Source organism: Dicentrarchus labrax, unplaced genomic scaffold, assembly GCF_905237075.1.
Source record: "Dicentrarchus labrax unplaced genomic scaffold, dlabrax2021, whole genome shotgun sequence".
NCBI lineage: Eukaryota > Metazoa > Chordata > Actinopteri > Moronidae > Dicentrarchus > Dicentrarchus labrax.
In genome coordinates this window covers 29,006,101-29,029,633 of record NW_026136714.1, presented here as the reverse complement: position 1 = coordinate 29,029,633, position 23,533 = coordinate 29,006,101, and the positions used below count along the sequence as shown (strand labels likewise).

The 23,533-nt window shown below is 39.4% G+C and overlaps 1 protein-coding gene across 1 annotated transcript in view; it reads left to right on the top strand.

Moving 5' to 3' along the window:
- The first annotated feature begins 1,017 nt into the window (after positions 1 to 1,017).
- npr3 (natriuretic peptide receptor 3) overlaps positions 1,018 to 23,533 on the top strand; it is a 23,959-nt gene continuing 1,443 nt past the window's right edge. The window contains exons 1-7 of the mRNA XM_051422330.1: positions 1,018 to 1,986; positions 15,020 to 15,142; positions 16,492 to 16,667; positions 17,615 to 17,750; positions 19,726 to 19,820; positions 19,940 to 20,057; positions 20,159 to 20,243. Coding sequence (XP_051278290.1) covers positions 1,326 to 1,986; positions 15,020 to 15,142; positions 16,492 to 16,667; positions 17,615 to 17,750; positions 19,726 to 19,820; positions 19,940 to 20,057; positions 20,159 to 20,243 — 1,394 coding nt within the window. The 5' untranslated portion in view covers positions 1,018 to 1,325. The remainder of the gene's footprint in view (positions 1,987 to 15,019; positions 15,143 to 16,491; positions 16,668 to 17,614; positions 17,751 to 19,725; positions 19,821 to 19,939; positions 20,058 to 20,158; positions 20,244 to 23,533) is intronic.

The window sequence follows — 23,533 nt, the reverse complement described above, 5'->3', positions numbered from 1 at the left end:
CTATGATTGGTGAAACTGCAATTATTGGTAACATTTGTGGAAAAGTTGTGTGTACAAAATTGCAAGGTTGTGCAGAATTCATGGAGATGACTGAATGGCTGAATTTGCATTAAGTATTGCAATTGCAACATTGCAACTTCATGGAGGGACTGATAAAGTCATGTGATCCCTTGTATGTTGTTAAGATCACACAAGAGTCTGAACTTTTGAGGCTTCAGCAGAAAAAACAGTTACCATCTGAGGTGACTGCTGAAGATATGAGTGATCTGCTGGTGGAGGAGAGCACTGACACACACACAGTGCAGTACTACACTTGGGGGATGTTTCACAAAAGCAGAATTAAGAAATGCAGGATAACAAAAAAATCAAGGCTTGACCTAGCCTAGTCAGTGCAACCTGGCTTAACAGGATTCACAAAGGCTAAGCCAGGCTGAGGAGGTGCAGCTAAGTAAAACCAACTGAACTCAAAAACATTATTGCGGCACATTACTAAAGCACTGAATACAAATATCTAAAGGTTACATTAGAAATCAATAAAAATTAACATCCAAATCACTTTCCAAATCTTCAGACATTTTTCATGTCTTTTTTCATTGAACCTAAGCCTTTCACTGAGTCTAAAATGTGTCCATAACAGATCATTAATTTAATTGTGTTAAATTATGCTTACATTATTTTAAAATTGTATCTAAATTAATGCATTTGACAACAAACTGGGGTGGCAGCTGGATTGGCCAGGCGCCCCAGTGCCAACCCCTCTAAATCAGACTTTTGCCAGCAACCTGTTACATGTGCAACATGAATAAATACATCTTTGAAAAGTATTCTGTATTCTCTGTATTCTGTTAATTGTTTGCAATAATTCCCACTAACTATACGAACTGTGCAGTGTTGAAGTGGCTCATTGTAAACTCGGCTGCAGTGTAGCTTTAAGAAGGAGGTGGGCAGCGCTCCGATGACGCAGGAATAATCCTGAAAAGATGCTTCAAAACTCCAGGCCGGAGCCAGCGTGTGTGGTGGCTGCTGGCTGAGCTGGAGGAATCGCCGAGCCAGGCTAGATCAACTGTTGAGAGAATATTTAGAGCAGGTTCAGGAGCCTTCGGAGGAACTCTCAATGTAGAATAAAACTCACACATTTAGGCTGATTCGCTTCTTAAATAGATTAATAGAGTTATTTACACTCAAGCCATTTAGTCACAGCGGAGGGCTTTCTGTTTGCAGCTCTGTGCGCACTGCCAAGTGGAGCCAACTTGGGGAAAGAAACATTTGAAGAACATCTCTCCAACACTTTGATTTATCTGAAGTGGGGCTTGGAAAATCGCATCATGTCATATTTCAGCACACTGTGTGTGTACTTTTTGATGGTCCTCAACCCAATTATGACAAATACCATCACCGAGGACATAGATGTTTTGGTCTTTTTGCCACAGAATAACTCCTACCTTTTTTCACACACGAGAGTCGCACCGGCGATCATTTACGCACAGCAGAGGCTGCAGGCGGACGGAGGACGCTACTCTGGGTTCCAATTCAACATCCAGTTTGAGAACTCCGACTTTGTCAATGGTGCTCTGTACATGTTGGTGGACAGGTCGTGTGGGAATAAGCCGGATTTGATTCTGGGTCCGGTGTGCGAGTACGAGGCGGCAGCGGTGGTGAGGTTGGCGTCCCACTGGAACATCCCCGTGATCTCAGCAGGTGCCCTGGCCGTCGGCTTCAGCAATAAGAACGCCGAGTACTCCCACCTGACCCGCATCGCTCCGTCCTACGTGAAAATGGCAGAGACCTTCAGCGCGATGTTCGAACACTTCACCTGGAAAAGCGCACTACTGGTCTACGAAGACGACAAGGAGGAGCGGAACTGTTACTTCACTTTGGAGGGAGTCTATCATCTGATGGCTGACTTTAACATAAAAACATATGCTTTTTCCCACGAGGACCGCCTGGACACTGATGACATCTTCCAGAACATGTATGACACTGAAGGTAAATGCAGGTTTTTTCTTTTCTTTGTGGCCTCAATGAATTGCATAGTTTATATATAAACTACTTATAATATATCATACTCATAGTAAGTCATGTATCCTCCTACTGACTAATAAACTACTGCAAGAATCAATTATTGTTAACTTATTCCTCCTCAAAACATAATGAATTATGTAATTAATGTAATCTGAATGAAAACCAAACTATTTTTGGAAAAAGTTACAATTAATTTGCAAATTGTGTAAAACTAAAATAAACAGAGCAGATGAGAGAATTTGTCTCACAATTTAATCACAAACAATCACATATGACAGGAACAAACTGATTTCAAACTGAAATTTAAGCAACAGAATAAAGCCCCAGTGACATATGACAAAAAGTACACAGTATGCAGGTAGGTACCCCAGTCGGTAAGTCAGTTTTAATACCTTTAAAAGACAACAATCCCTTGATTCGTGTAGGAGGGGCTGACACCGAGAAGAACACTGCTGATGGGCATCCACGTTTTTATTTGTCCTCTCTCCACTCGCACCCTTCATCACTTAGACAGACTTATGTAACATCCTGCGTGCTGCTGACATGGATCATCATCTCGTCATCTCATGTCTACAGACTGCATGGATGAGCCACATGGGTCAGTTGCTTGAAAATGTTTAGAGGACTTTGGAACTGGCAGACAAAGAGCAAGTTAACAAAATGGGACGCCCTCTGTGTGACTTAAAGCTGTGAGTGATTAGAGGTCTAACAGTCACACTGTTTTGAGTACACTGTCATTATCCTATTCAGTGCCTAGCGCAGGACTATACATGGGACCATATAAAAATTAAGCTACTATTATCCAGTCAAAATAATTTCCAGGAATGAATATGAATGCACGTTAGTATAGGCATGGGACGATATACGATGCTATTGTTTAACAGGATAAAAACCAACATTATCGTGATAATTGTGAATATCCTCTTATGGCTTGACTTGAAAAAGCTGTCTTACTGTCCAGCATTTCCTGATTATGGATTTCCTGATTAAATTTGAAAAAGGAGCCATTTTTCCATTAATTCCAAAATCCTGTCACCATGGCTTTCATGCTGTATCCGCCACAAAAAAGTGTGTAAATATAGATATAGATTAAAGCTGCAAGCAGTGATGAACGGGCCCTCGCACTCCACGCAACTCGGGGTTAATGTTATAAAGAGTGAAAAGTGTCCTGAGATAACTTCTGTTATGAATTGGCGCTATACAAATAAAATTTAATTGAATTTAATTGCTGTGGCCCCGTCACGTGGTGGTGTAACACGTGCGGACCACAACATGAACATTTCACGTAAATCATATCAAAAATTTCACGGAAATCATATCAAAATCGCCTCGCAGCGCTTACTTCCTGTTGCCAGTAGGTGGCGCGCTCACTATATCTGAATATTGTCAGGGCGGGACTCTTATCAAACATCTGAAGTTTCATTGAGATTGGACCATGTACACTAAAGTTCTTCCTTTTTCATGGCGAATCGTCAAAATTGGACACCACGCCACGGGTACGTCATTCAACGGAATGTTGTAAATGGCAAAACTTTTAATCATGAATGTCTTTAGATTGTGCTGACTTAAATCTGAAGTTGATCTGATAAATACCCTAGGAGGAGTTTGTTCAAATACAATGTGTGCAAATCGCCGAATATGACCACAAAACACATACACATGCGTACCAATTTTCGCCAATTTTTTCGCCATGACTGAATTTTGTGCTTTCATGAGTTTTCAGGCCCGTTATTGACTGAATATTATCACATAGATGTGTTCAGGGCGGGACTCTAATCAGACAAGTCAAGTTTGGAGCCGATTGGACGATGTACACTCAAGTTATAGCAACTTTGTGTGTTCTGGCTGTACATCAAAATTTGACACTACACCACGGACACGGTCTTTAACAAAAACTCACCACAATCATGAAATACCATCAACAACATGTTTTGCATTTCCTGACCAAATTTCAGCTGGATCTGATCGTCCTGCTAGGAGTAGAACATGAAAGTATACAAAATGACATTTCCTTTCACCACTAGGTGGCGCACTCACTATTACTGAACATTATCACATATACTTTTTTTTCCATCTGGATATACGCGAGTTTTTATGCATATCGGTGAAAGGGGCCCCGGGTGGTACAGTTTATGGGCCACTGAGGGCCCATTTTGCCATGCTTATGACCCCTAGAAAATACAAAATTTTTCGCCACGACTGACATGCGCGCCGCGTTTCATGAGTTTTCGAGCACAGGAAAGCCTCAGCACCGATAAGCAGCTTGTTGGCAACCGTCCTCTGGTCATAGCTGAACACACCATTTCATATCACAGTAGTGGCTGCTGTATAAATTAGCATATATTATACATGCTAAATTCTGCAGAGCCACAAAGCAGGGGCGGAGCTAGAGGGGTGGCCGAGGTAGCACTGGCCACCCCTTGAACCTGATTGGACACCCTGGGTGCCACCAGTTGATTGACAGGTCACTGCACGAAAACAGCGAGATTTATAAACGCAAACACAGAAGGCAGAATAAACAGATAACAATGAAGAGGAAGGGAGATATTTCCAACTTTTTTGCTTAAAAAAAAAAATAAAATCAGGCACAGATCAGGCACAGTCACACCCCAGCCCAGATATCAGCAGCCTGGGAAGCTCCCATCATGAAACTAGCCAGGCAAGTCATTGATTAATTCTCATACCAATGGTGTCTTTATTTGATCTTTGAGCTGAATCTTGCATCTAGTGTCTGTGATGTGCAGCCTTCTCTTTGTTTTGCCAAGACATGACGTTTCCCATGGGCACCACGTTTCATGAGTTTTCGAGCATGTTGCCACCTCCGAAAATGTGATTCATTTGGACTTAAAATAATAATAATAACCCTTACAGATACAATAGGGCCTTTGCATGGTCATTGCTCGGGCCCTTAATATACATAAAATATGTCACTTCATCAGGGGTCAGTTTAGTCAATGATCTAAAAGGGGTACCCTAAGGAAAAAGGATGGGAACCAAATCCCTGCAGTTTACCGTTGTCCCGGACATGTCCTGATTTCCTGACAGTGGTGCTGGAGGCCAAGGTAATACTCTAGAGTAACTATATCTTTTTTGGTTTCTGTTGGGATCCTTTCCATAATATTGTAAATATTTTCACAACTAACTCAGTGAATTAAAGGTTAATACTGACCAAACCATTGTTCATGATTGATGGAAAGACAATGGAAAAATTGTTATGTTTTGTTGTGTTTTTTACAATAATCTTTGAGGTAAAATTATTGGGTTTTTTTTCAACAGAGTCTGGTGGACTGTAGTGCCCATTGGTTTTGGTCTGAGATGATGTGCTCTAGTGGAACATCTAGTACCAATGAATTTTGTTAATAACCTTGAAGTCTAAATATATGGTAAATATAGGATTATTTCACTTGGAAATATAGATTCTGAAGTGTTTGTGGTGGTATTGTATATCACTGTCGGACTTACGATGGACAGTTGATGCAACAGAACCAGACATATTAACATTTTTCCACGCATTCTTCTTCCTTGTCAAAATCTGGTGCCTACACTACCCACAATACCACTCAACTGCCAACAGTTGCTGCGGTTGCACATTCAGATGAGTTATGCAAGTAGCGGGCCACTAAGTTAGTCTTGAGCCTTTAGCCTCAAGCAAAGATGAGGAGCTGGCTACAGAGGTCTGGTAAGCTCTGCGCCCCCCTTTTTTTTAATTTTTAAACTTGACAAAGCTGACAAAAGTGACATGACTTGAGGAACACTCAATATGAACTTTGTATCCTTTACAAAACCGCCAACTTGTTTCCAGGTAAATATCAAATAACTAGCCTACACTGGAAAGCTCAAGCTCCGCATTAAAGCGGTAGAAAATAACTACTGTTCATTATTTATTGTTTATCTGGTTCAAGTGGCTAATGCTAGCTTTAGTGTGAGTCTATGTGTAATTGTTTTATAAGGCAACAATGTATACCTTCAGAAATGCATCTATGCAAACGGATGCTATTTCAATGTAATGCAAATCCGTATATGTCTTCATTATTAATATTACATTATGACTTCCACACACACATTAGTATTAGTATTGAGATTAGTATGCCACAAAGATGACAAATCAGACCACAAAAGAAGACACTACTTTTGTGTGTGTGTGTGTGTGTGTGTGTGTGTGTGTGTGTGTGTGTGTGTGTGTTTGTGTTTTCATTATTTTGATTATGGTTAAGTTGCTCTTGGCTTGGGAAACAGTAGCTTGTTTGCACATGACGTCACCTCACTGCGTTCCCGTGGCACAAACCTGCAGATGGAGGGCAGGAAGTGATTTCTACAGTGGAAGCACTATTGCAAACTTGAGCAACGCAAAAGAAATTGACAGAAAAATGCAGGAAAAAACAGTTTTAAGTACCTATGTGGACGGGGCAGCAGTAAAAGATAACCTATATAAAAAAAAATCTATATCTATATATATTTCACCACTTTACCTTGTCATCAGACAGCCTTTTCTGATGGGGAACTGAAGTTGTTATATGGCTCTCTTCAAAGCCAGCAGACTCAGATCCCCAGACATTTGACAAAATCATCATCACCATCACTGTTTACATTTATGATGTCTTATTTATTCTCCTGTACAGCACAACAACAAATAAAGTTGGATTGGATTGGATTGGAAAAACAGTTGTTTTACCTGGTAGAACCTGGGAGTTTCTGGTTTACCGCTGGCTCGATCCACAACAACTAACGCTATTTTGGTCACACAATAACACAAACTAACCGATGTTGGCAGACCAGCAACCCCTGTGTTCTGCGAGGTAAAATTACTGTCTTTATCAAAGGAGTCTGGTGGCTTTGAAGAGAGCTACAGAGCGACGTCAGTTCCCCATCGAAATGGCAAGTCTTTTAGTTGAGTTGAAAAATTGCTCCTCTAAATCACGTTCAACAGATGTTGTGATTGTACCTTTCTTGTTTAAACTAGCACAGCAAGGACTTTCCTCCATCATATCCATTCTGCTATTCACTTCCTGCCCTCCATCTGCATGTCATCAAAATCAAGTGACTGCAAACAAGCTATTGGAATTTACTGTAGACATTTTGAAAATCAGCAAAAGTGGGCAGGTCTAATCACAAGCTTCTCTACAATGTAGCAAATGCAGCTTGATTAAAGTTCTCCATATCTGTCTCTCTCTCTCTCTCACACACACACACACACACACACACACACACACACACACACACACACACACACACACACACACAGAGAGAGAGTCTCAGAATCATCTTTTATGGAGTACAGATTCTGGCTTGCAGAGAGCAAGTTAATTAAAAACTTTGTTATTATTAGTATTATTATTATTATTATATTTATCAGTTATTTCCAACTGATCTGCTGCCAGTGACGTCTGTCATTTTAAAGGGGTGAAAGCAACGCTGACGCTACTCTTGCTTACCTGAGTATTTTAGACATTGCTAATAAACAGGACAGTCTAACAATAAGAGATTTGTAAACCTCAGAGTTGAACAATTCCAGATATTTTATCAACACTTGCATTTACTGTAGTTGTGTGCACACAGTTTTCTGTTTTATAACCAACAATGGGTGAGAGCCAGAGTGGCTTAAGTGACATTTTAATTAAATATTAGCTGCTTACTGCCAAAAGGGCAAGGGAATTCTAAACCAATCCAGAGTTAAAAATAAAACACTAAACCACTGAACTATTTGGGCCTAAAAGGGCGCAAGTACACTTTAAAGTAAAACAAAAAAAAGAAAAAATATTATTTATTAAGTATATCGTCAACCACGTGTTTATGAAGTTTTCAATATTTAAAACAAAGGTTTATTTAAAGTCAGGACAAAGTATGGTCATTTTTTTGTGTTGGCTCTCCTGTAAAGTTGGTCAAATGTAGCTTCCGCCCCTCTGGTTCTCACCCCTTGTGTTATTTGTATAATCCTGATAAATTGTTACAGCTCTCTGAACATCTTTCGTGTTTCTTGGCCCTTTCTATGTTTGGTTACATCACCGCATTCCTAGATGGTCTCTGTAATCATAACCAAAAATACAAAAATAAGACTGGAGTTGTAATAAATAAGAATTATGATCTCCTTTCTTTACAGCAGTAAACATCCTGATCCTCTGTTCCTCTTCACTTATCTGTGACCGAAAACACAGGTTACCAAAGGTAGCATCATTAAATACGTCATCAGCTTCTGTCCAACAGGTCTGGCAAAGGTAGAGCCTGCGGCTGTGCATTTATAATTGCATTACAGGTAGACCTGTGGCTGAGATAAACAGCCTGATGTAATAGAGCAGGATCAGTTTTAGTTAAACTGGACAGTGGTGGGACAGGAAACATATATTTGTTATTTGGGTGGCTGTGGCTCAGAGGTAGAGCGAGTAATCCACTAATCAGAAGGTTACTCTGCGAAGATAGCCAAGCCAAATATTCTTAAATATAATAAAATCTTATCTTAAATAAATAAATCTTTATTGAGCAAGAAAATCTGCTAATGGGGTAAGCCAGTTTTGCTTTGCTAGAATTCTTAAAACTTGGATAAGAATCTAGCCAAAGACTGTAAAACTAAGAAAATTATACAAAGATAGACTTTATTAAAATAAGTATTTCGATCACTTCATTGAGCTGAATTTAAGAATATATACCTTTTTTTTTTTTTTAAATTAAAATAAGACTCAGTTTCTTCAAACAGCATAATAAAAATAAGTGACTTAAATTACTTAAATGAAGGCACCAGAAGAAAATGTAACAAGTTACTCACTATATCCTCATTCATGTTTTTAAGATACAATGTATCTACAAGCCTGCAGTTAAAAGGAAATACAGAGTTGTTGCTATGGAGATGACACCGTTTCATCTAGTTGCATTGGTGTAAGCTGGCAGGGTTTCAGAACGTTGTAGACTGGCTCAGAGCAAGTGCTTGCAAGCTTCGAGTCGTCTCATTGTGAATTTTGGTCTGAACTGGGCTTAAGAGGATTGGATGTGATGATGTGATTGGCCATAGTTTATTCCAGTCCCAAACACACCTACCTCTCCACTTCTATAATTCACAAGGTGGTCTGATATACAAAAACAGCAGACGATAAGGAGGTGAAGAATGCATTTCATCCACAGGTTAGTTTTTTTATTTTTTTCACGAGTGAGAGATCAGCCTCAACCCTATTTTCAGAGATCAGTTATAGTAATTGTAGTGATGTCCATCGTGACCATGGTTTCAAGCTTGAACACGTTCCAGATAAAGCATGTCATGCTCACTGGAGTGAGGCAAACACTGTATAAATAGTACGTATTGTAAGATTTATTGAGAAATAGAGTTTTATTGATTATTGTCTACTACTGATAAAATCCTTCATCGTTTTGATGCTTTTATATAATAACTTGCAGGGTTGTATGACTGAAATAAGATGTTTGAAGTGACACTGCTCATAATTCTTATCCACTTCTCTTTCAGTAATTTTACCAGCACTTCATGTTTTGCTTGTAAAAATACCCTCATCAATTTGTTACAAAGTTTTTTTTTCATTAACCGCACAATATTACAACATGTAACAACCACTTAGGAGGGAAAATGAAGCACCTCTGTGATTGGTCCATTTCTGATGCAAATCCTCCTGAGACATGCACTCCCATCCTGAGTCTGTATGAAGTCTTTGTGTTTGGAGAAAACTCCCCTTGGACTCCTGCATAGTTGTAAGGCAATGACTTGCTTTTACTGTACGACCACAAATAAGATCCAGGCTGAAAGGGTAAAGACAGCAATACCTAACCAAAGACAATACTGCTAACAGCAGACAGCTGATCCAGCAGTCATTCAGTCAGATCAACAGTGTCCATCTATATCAAGGCTTGGCTCCATCCAACTGAGACAGATTTTAAAAGGAAAGCTCCACCTTACACTCTTCTCTTTACCCTGGTCATCTCTCTGACACACAGTTCCAACAATATAAATCTTTGTTTTTGGAGTAATTGCTTTACAAAACAGTCCCCTATTTGCATATGCCCTAATTTTACAAGTTCACGGCACACAGGGCACTTGAAATACACTGTGGGCACCCATGTGCTGCCCCATTCCTGAGTTAATTTGTAACTAGTATCAGTAGCAAAAACGAAAATCCAGAAGTTTTGAAATATTGCTGGCTGCAAGCGCTGCCCCATGGAATGGCTTGCAGAGCATACACAGGGCCAGTAGTGTGTGTAGAGCCCAGTGTAATTAAAGGGTGCTATAGTGCTGGCAGTACTGAGGTGAAGTTTGTCCCACTGACTCAAGGGATATTTCAGGAGGTGTGTTTAAGTGACAGAGTTGTGAGGAATGTTCCAGCAAGGCTCTGAATCTTCCTTATTAACAGGGAAGATGGGGTTACTGTGTTTTCAATTGCAACCCTTGTTTGTGTTGCTACTTGTTTGTTGGTTTATTTATTTTTAATCCCTGGGACACCAGGAAAAGTTTATATCAACCCATTGACTGAAATGTTTACATTTTAGATTATTTGGCAAACTCTTTGCACTGCATTACATTAAATGATTAAAAGTTTAGTTTAAAACAAATAGAGCTCCAAATCAGAATAGCCACACTACTGGATTTCTATCACTGGTAACACAGCTGGCAGTTATCACAGTACTGCTCCCTGTGCCTGAGATCTACAGGCATGTGGCTAGATAAAGGGGGAATTCTAACTATCGAGGGTATTAGCGCTGTACCCCTTATCCCTCACTGTCAGTCGTTTTGTCTGCATAACCCTTGAATGTGAGCAGTAGCAGATATTAGCCTGTCTTATCTGTGAATCTAACTAATCAGAGTTGAATAAACCCATCTTGCAGATTACATCAAAATTAAATGGAACTGTGTCGGAGTCATATGGATAAAGGGCAAATTTATACAAGTCTGTTATGGATGATGTTGGGTTTTTGGTTTTGTGTTCTAAAGTTTTTGGTCACTTTATTTGATGAAAGCACTCATAAACACGTACCCCTTTATAAAGTAATATAAACCCCTTTATTCATGTGTTGTTTGATGGTTCCACTTTCATTCTACATTCTTGAACCAACTGACATGTAATCACACAGAAAATACACAGTTTAAATCTGCATATGCGATTATGTCAGCGAGACAGGATTAAGATTAATGTGTAATTCTTGCAAACATGTTTCATCTGCAGCCTCTAATCAGAGTGACCTGCACTGGAAAGCAGGATCACACACTACAGATCCACTGGTTTCATTTTGTGTAACTGGCACCAGACTGTTGCAAATTAAAGTTTGTGCACATCAAACTTGGTTGGTTATGATTAATAATGTTCAACAGGCATGTTGGAGACAGTGCTGAGGAATCACATGCCAATTAAAATGTATTCCTCCTTTTAAAGGTCCAGTATGTAGGATTTAGTGGCATCTAGTAGTGTAGTTACACACTGTAACTCCCTTGCTTCACCCTTCCCTTCCAAGCTTGAAGAAGAAACTTTGGTGGCCACAAAAACGCCCTTATCCAGTGCCATTGATTGGTTTGCTTTGTCCTTTCTGGGCTAGTGTAGAAACATGGCGGTTCAACATGGTGGACTCCAAGGAAAGCGACCGGCAGCTTCTGTAGATATAAAAGGCTCATTCGAAGGTAATAAAAATATAATGACTTTAGGTGATTACAACATAGTTATATGTTCAATTTCTGGCAATAGATCCTCCTAAATGTTACACACTGGGCCTTTAACTTTAAATCCACCATAACCATTGGTTCCTTCCAGTTCTCTCTTAGTGTCCACTGTGGTGTAGCGGCTTCTCAGAATAGAAGAATTAATCCCCTTATATATTCCAATGTTTACACACACACACATAGGCCTGAAATACAATCATGACACACACAGGGCTTATAGACATGCAAATGTCTCTCTCTCTCTCACACAACACAGATAACAGACCCGTCTGTAAATAGTTCTTCTCTGTCTTAATGCAATTACTACCTACACTTTCCCAGCTGTTGGGAAACACACAGAAGCTTTACTTAAGCCTTGAGAAGCTGCAGCCTTTAACCTAAACTGTACATTTACTGACAAACTGACAATGTCACTGCCTACCTTTTAACCTCTGCTCCACTCCCATTCACTTTCTGCAGCTCACTCTCTCTGTCTCTCTAACCACACACATTACAAACAACCTTATGTTGTTTACACAACGCTGCTAATATCGGAGTCCAGACTCTTCAAATAAGTTATTAGCAAGCATTTCAGGTTCTTGTAGCTAGTAAGGATAGCTATATTTTGTTGCGTGTTTGATACAAGGTGAAGTAGCATGGGGATATCACATATGACGGAAGTTAGCCAGCTAGTACTTTTTGGCTGTAGTACTAAAATGCAATAGTTGTAAATGCCTTACTGTGGCGCAGAGGCAGAGCAGGTCGTCCCCTAATCGGAAGGTTGTTGGTTAGATCCCCGGCTCCTCCTGCCACATGTCGAAGTATCCTTGAGCAAGATACTGAACCCCAAATTTGCTGTGCATCGGTGTATGAATGTGTATGAATGCATTAGTTTCTGTTCGATGGGCTTTGCCATCACTGAGTGAATGTGTGTGAAAGGGTGAATGTGGCATGTAGTGTAAAAGCACTTTGAGTGGTCGGAAGACTGGAAAGGCGCTATACAAGTACAGGTCCATTTACCATTTACCAAAGCGACAGCTGGGGGAAGACACTGTTCCTGAACATGCTGGTCCTGGAATGGAGAGTCATGTAGTGGCTCCCAGATGGGAGGAGGGCAGAAAGTCTGTGGCCGGGGGATGAAAGGTGTCATAGCTTGTGCTGAACTGCCTCAGTGGTGGGGACTTGAATAGCGGTGATGCCTTGGATAGTTTTTGTGACTATTTGCAGTGTTTTACAGTCCAATACAGAGCAGTTGCCATACTTTACTTTGAGGCACTTGGTGAGGATGAGAGTAGAAGTTTACCCGAAGAACAAATTTGGAGGGGGTCCAGTGCAAGTGGTAGGCAACTTTGGAGATGAGCCAGGACGAGGCTTGCTGTAGTGGAGTTTATAGGCATTGACATGATGCAGGTGGTTTTAAAGCACATAGGTAGAGGGAGGTGAGACCTCCATCAACTGCACATGGTGATGTGGGGCGGATGTGGGTGAATGTGGCATGTAGTGTAAAAAGTGCTTTGAGCGGAAGACTAGAAAGGCGCTATACAAGTACAGGTCCATTTACCATTTACCACAACTGATTTACCTGAGCATGATCCGGGTATTTCATCAGGGTCTGTGTGAGGGGATGGTGGTCTGCAGGGAGCAAAGCTGTGATGGCCACCTCCTGCTTGACATGAATAAAAAAGCATGAATTAAAGCTGTTAAACTCATCTGGGATGGAGGCATTGTGGGTTTCAGTCATGTAGGCCTGGATATCTTGCCACATGCGCTGGGGGTCGGAGTTGTTGTTAAAGTGTCATCCCTTGTGGCTGTACTTGGCCCTCTTGATGCCCCTCTTCAGGTCTGTGGATGAAGTGTAGGCCTGTGTGTCAGCGGATCTGAAAGCAGTTTTGCCTGCCTTCAGCAGTAGTCAGACTTCTTTGTTCATCCACGGCTTTTGATTTGGTAACATGTGGCGATGACACTATTGGTGTTGATATTGTCCAGGACAGAGGAGGAGGTGTGTTCAAACCGGTGCTGTAGTACAGAGTCTGCCCCCTCTGGCTACACTTTAACTGTTCTCACGGAAGGTTTCACACGTTTAATAAATGGTGTGTACTTGGGTTAGAGTGATCGAAGTCCCCTGCAACAATAAAGGCTGCTTCTAGGTCTGTTGTTTGCTAATAGCAGAAACTTCTTTTTTCTTTCATAGAAAGTCTACCATTAGCATGTAGCAGGATATATGCTGCAATCAGAATCAGAAATAATTTATTGATCCCGGGGGGGAAATATTTTAGGAAAAAGTAAATAAGGGGTAGGAGCAACTGCAACAGGCAGCATGCACTGTCGGCGCATGCACACTAGAGTCATAGCAGTAGATGTAAATTCTCTGGGCAGATAGAAAGGTCTACACTTAACCCATGCTTAACTGACTCTTAAACCCACCCTGTATATATGCATTACATTAATGCAGTCCCGTTGGTTTTTCTATCCTTCAGATTGTAAATATTTTTCCTGTACAGTTTTAGATATTTCTATCTTTTTCTTTATTTATTTATATTTTAAAAAGTACTTTATTTTTGTGTGATTTTTATTTTTTTTTTTATTTTTTTTTTTATGCACCAAGGCAAATTCCTTCTACATGTAAGAACTTACTTGACAATAAACCCGATTCTGATTCTGAAGAGGGTGAAGATTCAAGGTTAGGAGAGCAGTGTCTGTGCGCCAGGGCCTGTTTACATAAATACACAGGCCCCCAGCTGTTCTATCTGCCCTGAGCACATATCCCCCATATTAGCCCTATGGTGCTATCAGGAACGCCACTGTTGCAGTCCTTAATCCTATTGTGAGTGCTAATCCTTAGCCGAACGCTCAAAACACTGAAGAAGAAAGTAGGACGAGCAGCTCTTCCCCTGCAAAAAATACTGATATTGATAAATGCCAATTGATAACCGAACCCTTCCAGTAAAAGTTTCTTGTATAGTTTATTGTCTTATGTTCTGCGAATTGTCTCTTCATGATAAAACCTGTTTTAACTGGAATTAATAATATTAGGAATTTTATTTGCAAGGCGCTTTGCCACAATACAACTGAGCCGTAGTTAGTCACTGTTTAGACTGTGGTTTCATTATGCTTCATTATAAATGTTCTTTCAGTAAAAAGGTGCACACTGTTTCTGCCCATTGATTATCATCTAACATCTATTTGCTGGGTTTTTCTCATATGTGGCTTAACTTCCCCAGATGTCAGTAATGAACAGATTAAAATAATGAAAAAAGATCCCCTAATGAGCTCATGAAAATTGTTGTTACTAAGATTTGTATTTTATGGTGTTCATACAAACTGCTGACTCTGGCTACTGACTATAACCGCATTTGTCTTTGTGTCATTTTTCTGCAGTAGTGATCATGTGCACGGGAGCGGACAAAATACGAGAGATCATGCTGGCTGCACACAGACGGCGGTTGACCAACGGCAGTCATATGTTCTTTAATGTTGAACTCTTCAATGCCTCTTCTTATGGTAAAGTTACCATCACATGACTTTTAAATGTGTGTTTTTTTACAAATTGTAGTAATGATTAAAATCCGACTGAATCAGTACACGTTTTCTGCAGTCTTAATGTATGAATAAGCTTTCTATTTATTTACAGTGCAGTCCATTCATATTTGAACCAGAGCCTCACTGAGAATGAGTCACAAGGTAGCCACACCCTAAAGCATACCCTGCTCTATCGTCTATTGTCTAGAAAGAATGCAGGTTTAAGACAGTGCACTTCACAGACCCAAGATCTCTGTCCTCTATTTATACTTCATTCATATGAGGTCAGACATCAAGGGACCTCTTTGAAAATAATTTTGGATTGTTATTTAGATTGGGTCGTCATAGCAGCCAGTTACATTTAAATACAGTAAAATACAATAGAATAAAATACTTAAAAAAGATAAATAGGTAGATAAGGTGCAAAGAAGTTGTAGTTGCAAGATGGTGGTAATAGTACTGATGATATGATGGTAGTGTTATTGTTAATAACAGTATATAATAATAATACTAATAATAATAATAATAATAATAATATGTATATATAATATGATTTATTTATTAGTATTAGGGCCAGACTAAGACAAAAAAATATTTATTTTTTGGGGGAAATATTACGAGAATAAAGTCATAATATTACGAGAATAAAGTAGTAATTTTATGAGAACTGTCAGCCTGTTGGCTCAACCTGCAAAACTGTTTAACGACAAAATTATGAATACGTTAGCTTACCTGATGACTGTACGGTACGACTGAGACAAACAGTCATAATATTATGACTTTATTCTCGTAATTTCCCCCCCAAAAAATAATATTTTTTTCTCTTAGTCTGGCCCCAATACTCCGTTGTAGATATACATGTATACACACAGATATTATACATTAATATTGATATAATGTAGATATGATGTGAAATGAGATATTTAGCCCCCTTCCAAACAAGCTAGCATGGCATTAGGTCTTCTAGCTTCATATGATACCAGTATATTCATAGAGAATCGTAATGAATGTAATTCCCAGGGAAACTGGGCAGAGTTCATTAGTTTGCTTTCTCAAAACAGCTACCTCTGGTTTAGCAAAATATTTTGTTTTCTGTTTTGGCAAATTATTTCTCTTTTTTTTTCTAAAATGTTTTTTTCCCTAAAGCCCTCTGTTTTATTAGGACTGCACTATATGCTACTTAGCTCAGCAGTCATACGTTACTGTAGATGCACCCAGTAAAGGTTTAGGGATCAGTATTTCTAAAATTTATTTTCATCAAACAACATTTAACAGTAAGAAAAACCTTTTAGAAAATCTACCTTGTTCTGTCCCTTTAAATTAAATTCTAGGTAATGGCTCATGGAAGAGAGGAGATAAATATGACAACGATGCGAGACATGCCTATGCTTCTCTGAACACTGTGACGCTGCTCAGGACCGTCAAGCCTGAGTTTGAAAACTTCTCCATGGAAATGAAAAAGTCCATGAAAAAAGCTGGCTTTCATGACTGCAAAGACTGCGAAAGTGTACGTATGTCTGTATATCTCACACTCAAGTATTTTTTCAGCTGCACACATGTTATGGAACTTCTGAAATATTACTGACTAATGTGTAATGGATTTGCACTGATGAGTCAGTTAGTATTTGTATGTGTTTATAATTGTGCTGCATTGGAAAAGAAAACTGTGGGATACACTGGAATAAATGCACAAAAATATAAAAAGAATTATAACATTGGATCTTTCCAGATACATGTCCTTAGTCCAGTGTAAAAACATCATGTGTGGTTCAATGCAATATGTATTTCAAGGACACAGACATACAGAAATGAGTAGGGCATTATTTTTTAAAGAGTTCGATCTAGACCTGCTCTATTTGAAAAGTGTCCTGAGATAACTTCTGTTATGAATTGGCGCTATACAACTAAAATTGAATTTAATTAGGGTTCAATAGTATTTTATTGATTCAAATCTGGTAACTTTTAAATTCCTATGAAATCTTTTTAGGTTCAGCTTTCAACATTTAAAAGGACTACAGTTAGGGATATAACTGTTTAACTGTAATTTTAAAATGCAGAGTGTATGGGAAGTCAGTGTCACAGGTCGGTATTTGTTGGCAAGTTTCCTTCTGGGGATGGGGCCATGCACTATTTCTTCCCCAGTGAAGGTATCCTCCTCTGAGGTTCATCTGAGCTTAATCTGAATGTGGCAGAGAAACATCTTTCAAATAATAACATCAAAATAATAATAATAATAATAATAATAATAATAATAATAATAATAATAATAATTTAAACATTTTGAAAAAAGTTTCTTTTGGGAGGAGTTAAGAAACTTACATGGGCAGGTCTTTCCCCCTGGAGCCCCACTGACAATGCTAGGCATGATTGTATTTAAGCCGTGAACATATATCTTAAGTAGACAATGGGACTGTCTGAATCACTTTCTCTTTATGACTATATGTTCCATTTCAGGTCAACATGTTTGTTGAGGGATTCCATGATGCCCTGCTGCTATATGCCATTGCCTTGCATGAAGCCATGAAAAGTGGATACAGTAAGAGGAACGGAACGGAGGTTACCTCACGCATGTGGAACAGAACTTTTGAAGGTAAAACGCATTGCTCACACTGAATCAATTATGACTGCCACATCACTATGATCAAACAGAAAATGGTATACAAATAATATACAGCATTGCAAAACTTAAGAGAGTAGAATTACTCCCAAAAAGTTGTTGTGGTTTCAAGCTTACAGTTTTCCTTTAAAACCACCATCAGGAGCAGTTGGAGGTGTAAATATCAGGTGTGCCAACTGATTGCCCAGTTGCACCAATTATGCTGACAATGTCACAGGTTTATAAGACAGAACGTCATTACTGCCAGTGCTCACAATGCAGCCAGTGATCACAATGCAGCCAGTGCTCATTATGCTGCCAATGCTCACAAGTCATTAGTGCAATATCTACTCAGATATGTAGAAGAACCACTCTACGGGGGGCCTGATAGCTCAACCGGTAAAAGCTCACCTGGTGGAACACAGTCCGCCAGTGGAGGATCTGGAATGTTGATGGAGCAGTTGTCTGTAAAATGTGTCTCTGATTTCCCGTTGTTTGGCCAGCCTGAGTCCCATTTCTTCCAAACCAGACATGAGTCTGTTTTTATGTTCGTTCTGTCTTTAGTCATGTGGCGCACTCAGTGAATGTAATTTCTTTGTTGTAAAGCACTATGAACTTCATTTCTTGTGTTAAAGGTGGTATACAAATGAAGTTGTTATTATTGTTATCACTTACTTACTAACAGTAAGGTGAACTCAACTTCAAGGTTAATTTCCTTTGCTACAAAACGTGGCTTTGCAGGTCAGGACTTAACAGCCAACAGGATAATGTCATACTTCTGTGTTGCAGGTCTGACAAATCTGACAAATCGTTATCATTTCATTGCTTCCTGATTGATCAGCAACTGAACAGACAATGGGTAATGAATATCTGGAGGGACGTCGTGCCATATTTCAAGGAATTACAACATATATGGTAACCAATTACCTACTGTTAGACATCAGATAACATTAGCGTTGATAATAATTGGTTTGTGATGAAAGCTGCCCCCACATACAGATCACCTTCAAATCAGCCAATAGCAAAATTCAATTGCAGTATGCACTATGTATATTTATAGCATAATATGTAGAATTCAAATACTTTGCACTAAAATGTCAAGTTTTTGACCTGAATCGATCAACAAATCCCCAAACCACTTTTTTCTATTGAAACCAAAACCAGAATACTTCTAAGGTCAGGTGACAGCAAGGCAGTAAATGTTCCATTGCAAGCTTAATTTCATGCAGAGTCTTTTACTTCCAGGCTTAAATAAATGCGTCCAAGATGTTTTTTTCTGAATTAATTTACATCTCTCCTATCAAATTGTGTAGCACTATTAAATGATAATTTTAGCTAGGAAGTGGGTCAATCCTAACGTTAGTAGGTCTTAACTGTAGCTAATGGGTTATCAAATATGTTGTTTTTAGCTTGGCTCGATGTCCCTCTGGATTTGCAGTTGCTGATCAAGTGGGGAGCAGTGAAATGATACTGATTTGTCAGATTGCCTACATTTATATGACCTACCACATGGAACACAGCAGTACAACATTATACTTTGTATAAGCTACTTGAATGACATTATAGTACTTGTGAAGCATATTATTCACTGCCTGAATTGGAACCAAAAAGGTGCCAGTACCCTAATTCAGCACACAATAACCCTAACCCTTTTCCCACACATATACCTCAAAGACCCACCTCTACTCTGCCTCTGATTGGCTCTGACCCTAGCGTTTTTTTTTAACCCTAGCATTTTCACTCACCAAACCAACAGAGGCAACAAACACTAGCCAATTAGAGGCAGAGTAGGGCAGGTCTTTGCAGAATTCCAAAAATCAGATGTGCCGTGTACTTGGTACCAGTGAGTACTGGCCCATTTCAGGCAATGTCACTGAAATCTTCTTTTATTGTGGCAGATAATTTTTTCCTCTACTTTTTCGGAGGTGGAGCTAAATTATGGTTTCATTGTTTTTATCCTGGGGGACAGGAATCGCTGGCCATGTGTCCATGGATGAAAATGGTGACAGAAACGGAGATTTCTCTTTGATGGCCATGACTGATGTTGAGGCAGGAACATATGAGGTAAGAAGAAGAAAAGTTCCAACATTGCAATGAGGTGCTAACATCTTCCCAACAGGCAGTAGATGGTAAATGTGCTTGTGGAAATTCAACTGCATAATACCATATTATTGCTAACTTAGGTGGTGGCCAACTACTTTGGCGAAAATGGAACTTTTCAGCTGCTGCCTGCCTTCAGAATGGACCATTTCACTCTGAGAGGAAAATACAAAGCGCTCACGGAGATACCGGAAAAAACATGTAAATGAATCACTTATGCTCACTGAAATCTGACTTGAAATTTGTATTACAGTATGTATGATCAAGAACATGTTTTTACCAATAACTGCTCTTCCAAACAGGTGGCCTAGGAGTATCAGCTTTGACTGGAGTCATAGTGGGAGCTGTTCTGGGAACTGCAATGCTTATAGCATTCTACTTTTTCAGGTAACAATAGGTGATATTAATTTCAATTCAATTCAATTCAATTTTATTTGTATAGCGCCAATTCATAACAGAAGTTATCTCAGGACACTTTTCAAATAGAGCAGGTCTAGACCGAACTCTTTAACATTAATTACAGAGACCCAACAGTACCACCATGAGCAAGCACTTGGCGACAAGGGCAAGGAAAAACTGCCTGTTAAAAGGCAGAAACCTAGGACAGATCCTCCGGCTCTAGGTGGGTGGTCGTCTGTCTCGACCAGTTGGGGTGAGAGAGAGAGAGAGAGAGAGAGAGAGAGAGAGCGACAGACAGACAGACAGGTGCACAGCAACAACAGTATTGGCAATGGCAGTCAAGCAGGACCATGGCAGGAGGCTCCACCAGGATCCATGAGAACCTGCGAGACGAGAAAGCACAAGAACTCCGGGGAAGAAGTGGAGTTAGTAACATGCATTAAAGGGACATGAATGAGTGCAGAAAGAGAGAGGAAGAGAGTAGCTCAGTGCACCATGGGAAATCCCCCGATAGTCTAGGCCTATAGCAGCATAACTAAGGGATGGTTCAGGACTCACCTGATCCAGCCCTAACTATAAGCTTTATCAAAGAGGAATGTCTTAAGCCTACTCTTGAAAGTGGTGAGGGTGTCTGCCTCCCGAACCACAACTGGAAGCCGGTTCCACAGGAGAGGAGCTTGGTAACTGAAGGCTCTGGCTCCTGTTCTACTTTTAGAGACTATAGGAACCACAAGTAGCCCAGCATTCAGAGAACGTAGTGTTCTAGTGGGGTAATAGGGTACTATGAGCTCTTTAAGATATGAAGGGGCCTGACCATGAAGAGCTTTATAGGTGAGGAGGAGTATTTTAAATTCAATTCTACATTTTATAGGGAGCCAATGCAGAGTAGCTAGTACAGGAGAGATGTGATCTCTTTTTCTAGTTCCTGTCAGTACTCGTGCTGCAGCGTTCTGAATTAATTGGAGCGTTTTAATGGACTTATTGGGGCAACCTGATAATAAAGAGTTGCAGTAATCCAGCCTTGAAGTAACAAATGCATGGATTAGTTTTTCTGCATCTGTCTGTGATAGTATGTGTCTAATTTTTCTAATATTACGTAAATGAAAGAAGGCAGTCCTAGAGGTCTGCTTTATATGGGAGTTAAATGACAAATCCTGATCAAAGAGAACTCCAAGATTCCTGACAGTGGTGCTAGAGGCCAAGTTAATGCCATCTAGAGTGACTATATCTTTAGACAATGAGTCTCTAAGGTTTTTGGGGCCAAGAACAAGAATTTCGGTTTTTTCTGAGTTTAACATCAGAAAATTGCAGGTCATCCAGGATTTTATGTCCTTAAGACATGTTTGTAATTTAGATAATTGATTAATTTCATTGGGTTTGATTGATAGATATAACTGCGTATCATCTGCATAACAGTGAAAGTTAATGGAGTGATTCCTAATAATGTTGCCTAAAGGGAGCATATATAAAGTAAATAGTATTGGTCCAAGTACAGAACCTTGTGGAACTCCATGACTAACTTTAGTATTTATGGAGGATTCATCGTTAACATGTACAAACTGAGTACGATCTGATAAGTATGACTTAAACCAGGTTAGGGCAGTTCCTTTAATGCCAATTTGATGCTCAAGTCTCTGTAAAAGAATATCATGGTCAATGGTGTCAAATGCAGCACTAAGATCTAATAATACAAGTACAGAGACAAGTCCATTGTCAGAAGCAGTCAGAAGGTCATTATTAACTTTAACCAGAGCTGTCTCTGTGCTATGATGAACTCTAAATCCTGACTGAAAATCCTCAAATAAACTATTGTTATGTAGAAAGTCACACAACTCTTTGGCGACTACTTTCTCCAGAATCTTAGAGAGGAACGGGAGGTTAGAAATCGGTCTATAGTTGGCTAAAACCCCTGGGTCAAGAGTAGACTTTTTAAGAAGGGGTTTAATTACAGCTACTTTAAAGGACTGTGGTACATATCCTGATAATAAAGAAAGATTAATCATATCCAGTAAAGAAGTGCCAATTAAGGGAACAACTTCTTTAAGCAGCCTAGTTGGGATCGGGTCTAACAGACAGGTTGATGGCTTCATGAAGAAATGATTGAAGTTAACTGATGAAGATCGATAGCAGAAAAACAGTCTAAATATACATCTAAGTTTACATTGACAGAAGTCCCTGAACTTGGAGAGCCACTGATAACTGTTGATGGCAGTTGGTGATTAATTTTTTCCTCTAATAGTAATAATTTTATTATAGAAGAAGCTCATGAAGTCATTGCTACTTAAGTTTATGGGGATATGTGGCTCGATAGAGCTGTGACTCTCTGTCAGCCTGGCTACAGTGCTGAAGAGGAACCTAGGGTTGTTCTTATTTTCTTCTATTAGTGCTGAGTAATAGGCTCCTCTGGCATTACGGAGGGCCTTTCTATAAATCTTAAGATCATCTTGCCAATTTGAGCGATATTCTGATAATTTGGAAGAGCGCCATTTCCTTTCAGATTTCCTAGCTATTTGCTTTAACTGGCGGGTTTGGTGGTTATACCAAGGTGCTAGTCTCCTATGTTTTAATAATTTCCTTTTTATAGGAGCGATAGAGTCTAATGTTGATCGTAGTGAGCCTGTAGCACTATCGACAAAATTATCAATTTCAGAGGGACTAAAGTTGTTATAGGACTCTGTTAAATTCAGACATGGCATTGAATTAAACACTGAAGGAATCTCCTCCTTAAATTTAGCTACAGCACTGTCAGATAAACATCTGCTGTAGGAAGTTTTGCCTAATGGATTATAATCTAATAGTATGAATTCAAAAGTTACTAAATAATGGTCAGATAGGAAAGGATTATGTGGGAAGACTATTAAATGTTCAATATCAATGCCATATGATAAAACAAGGTCAAGAGTGTGATTAAAACAATGAGTTGGTTTATTTACACTCTGACAGAAGCCAATTGAGTCTATTAATGATATAAATGCATTACTAAGGCTGTCATTGTCAACATCCACATGAATATTAAAATCACCTACAATAATTACTTTATCTGATTTAAGGACTAAGCTTGATAGAAACTCTGAAAATTCAGATATAAAATCAGAGTACGGTCCAGGAGCGCGGTACACTATAACAAATAGAACTGGCTGCAGTGTTTTCCAGTTTGGGTGAGAAAGACTAAGAACAAGGCTTTCAAATGAATTATAATTTAGTTTAGGTTTAGGGTCCATTAAAACGCTCGAATCATATATAGCTGCTACTCCACCTCCTCGGCCTGTGCCTCGAGG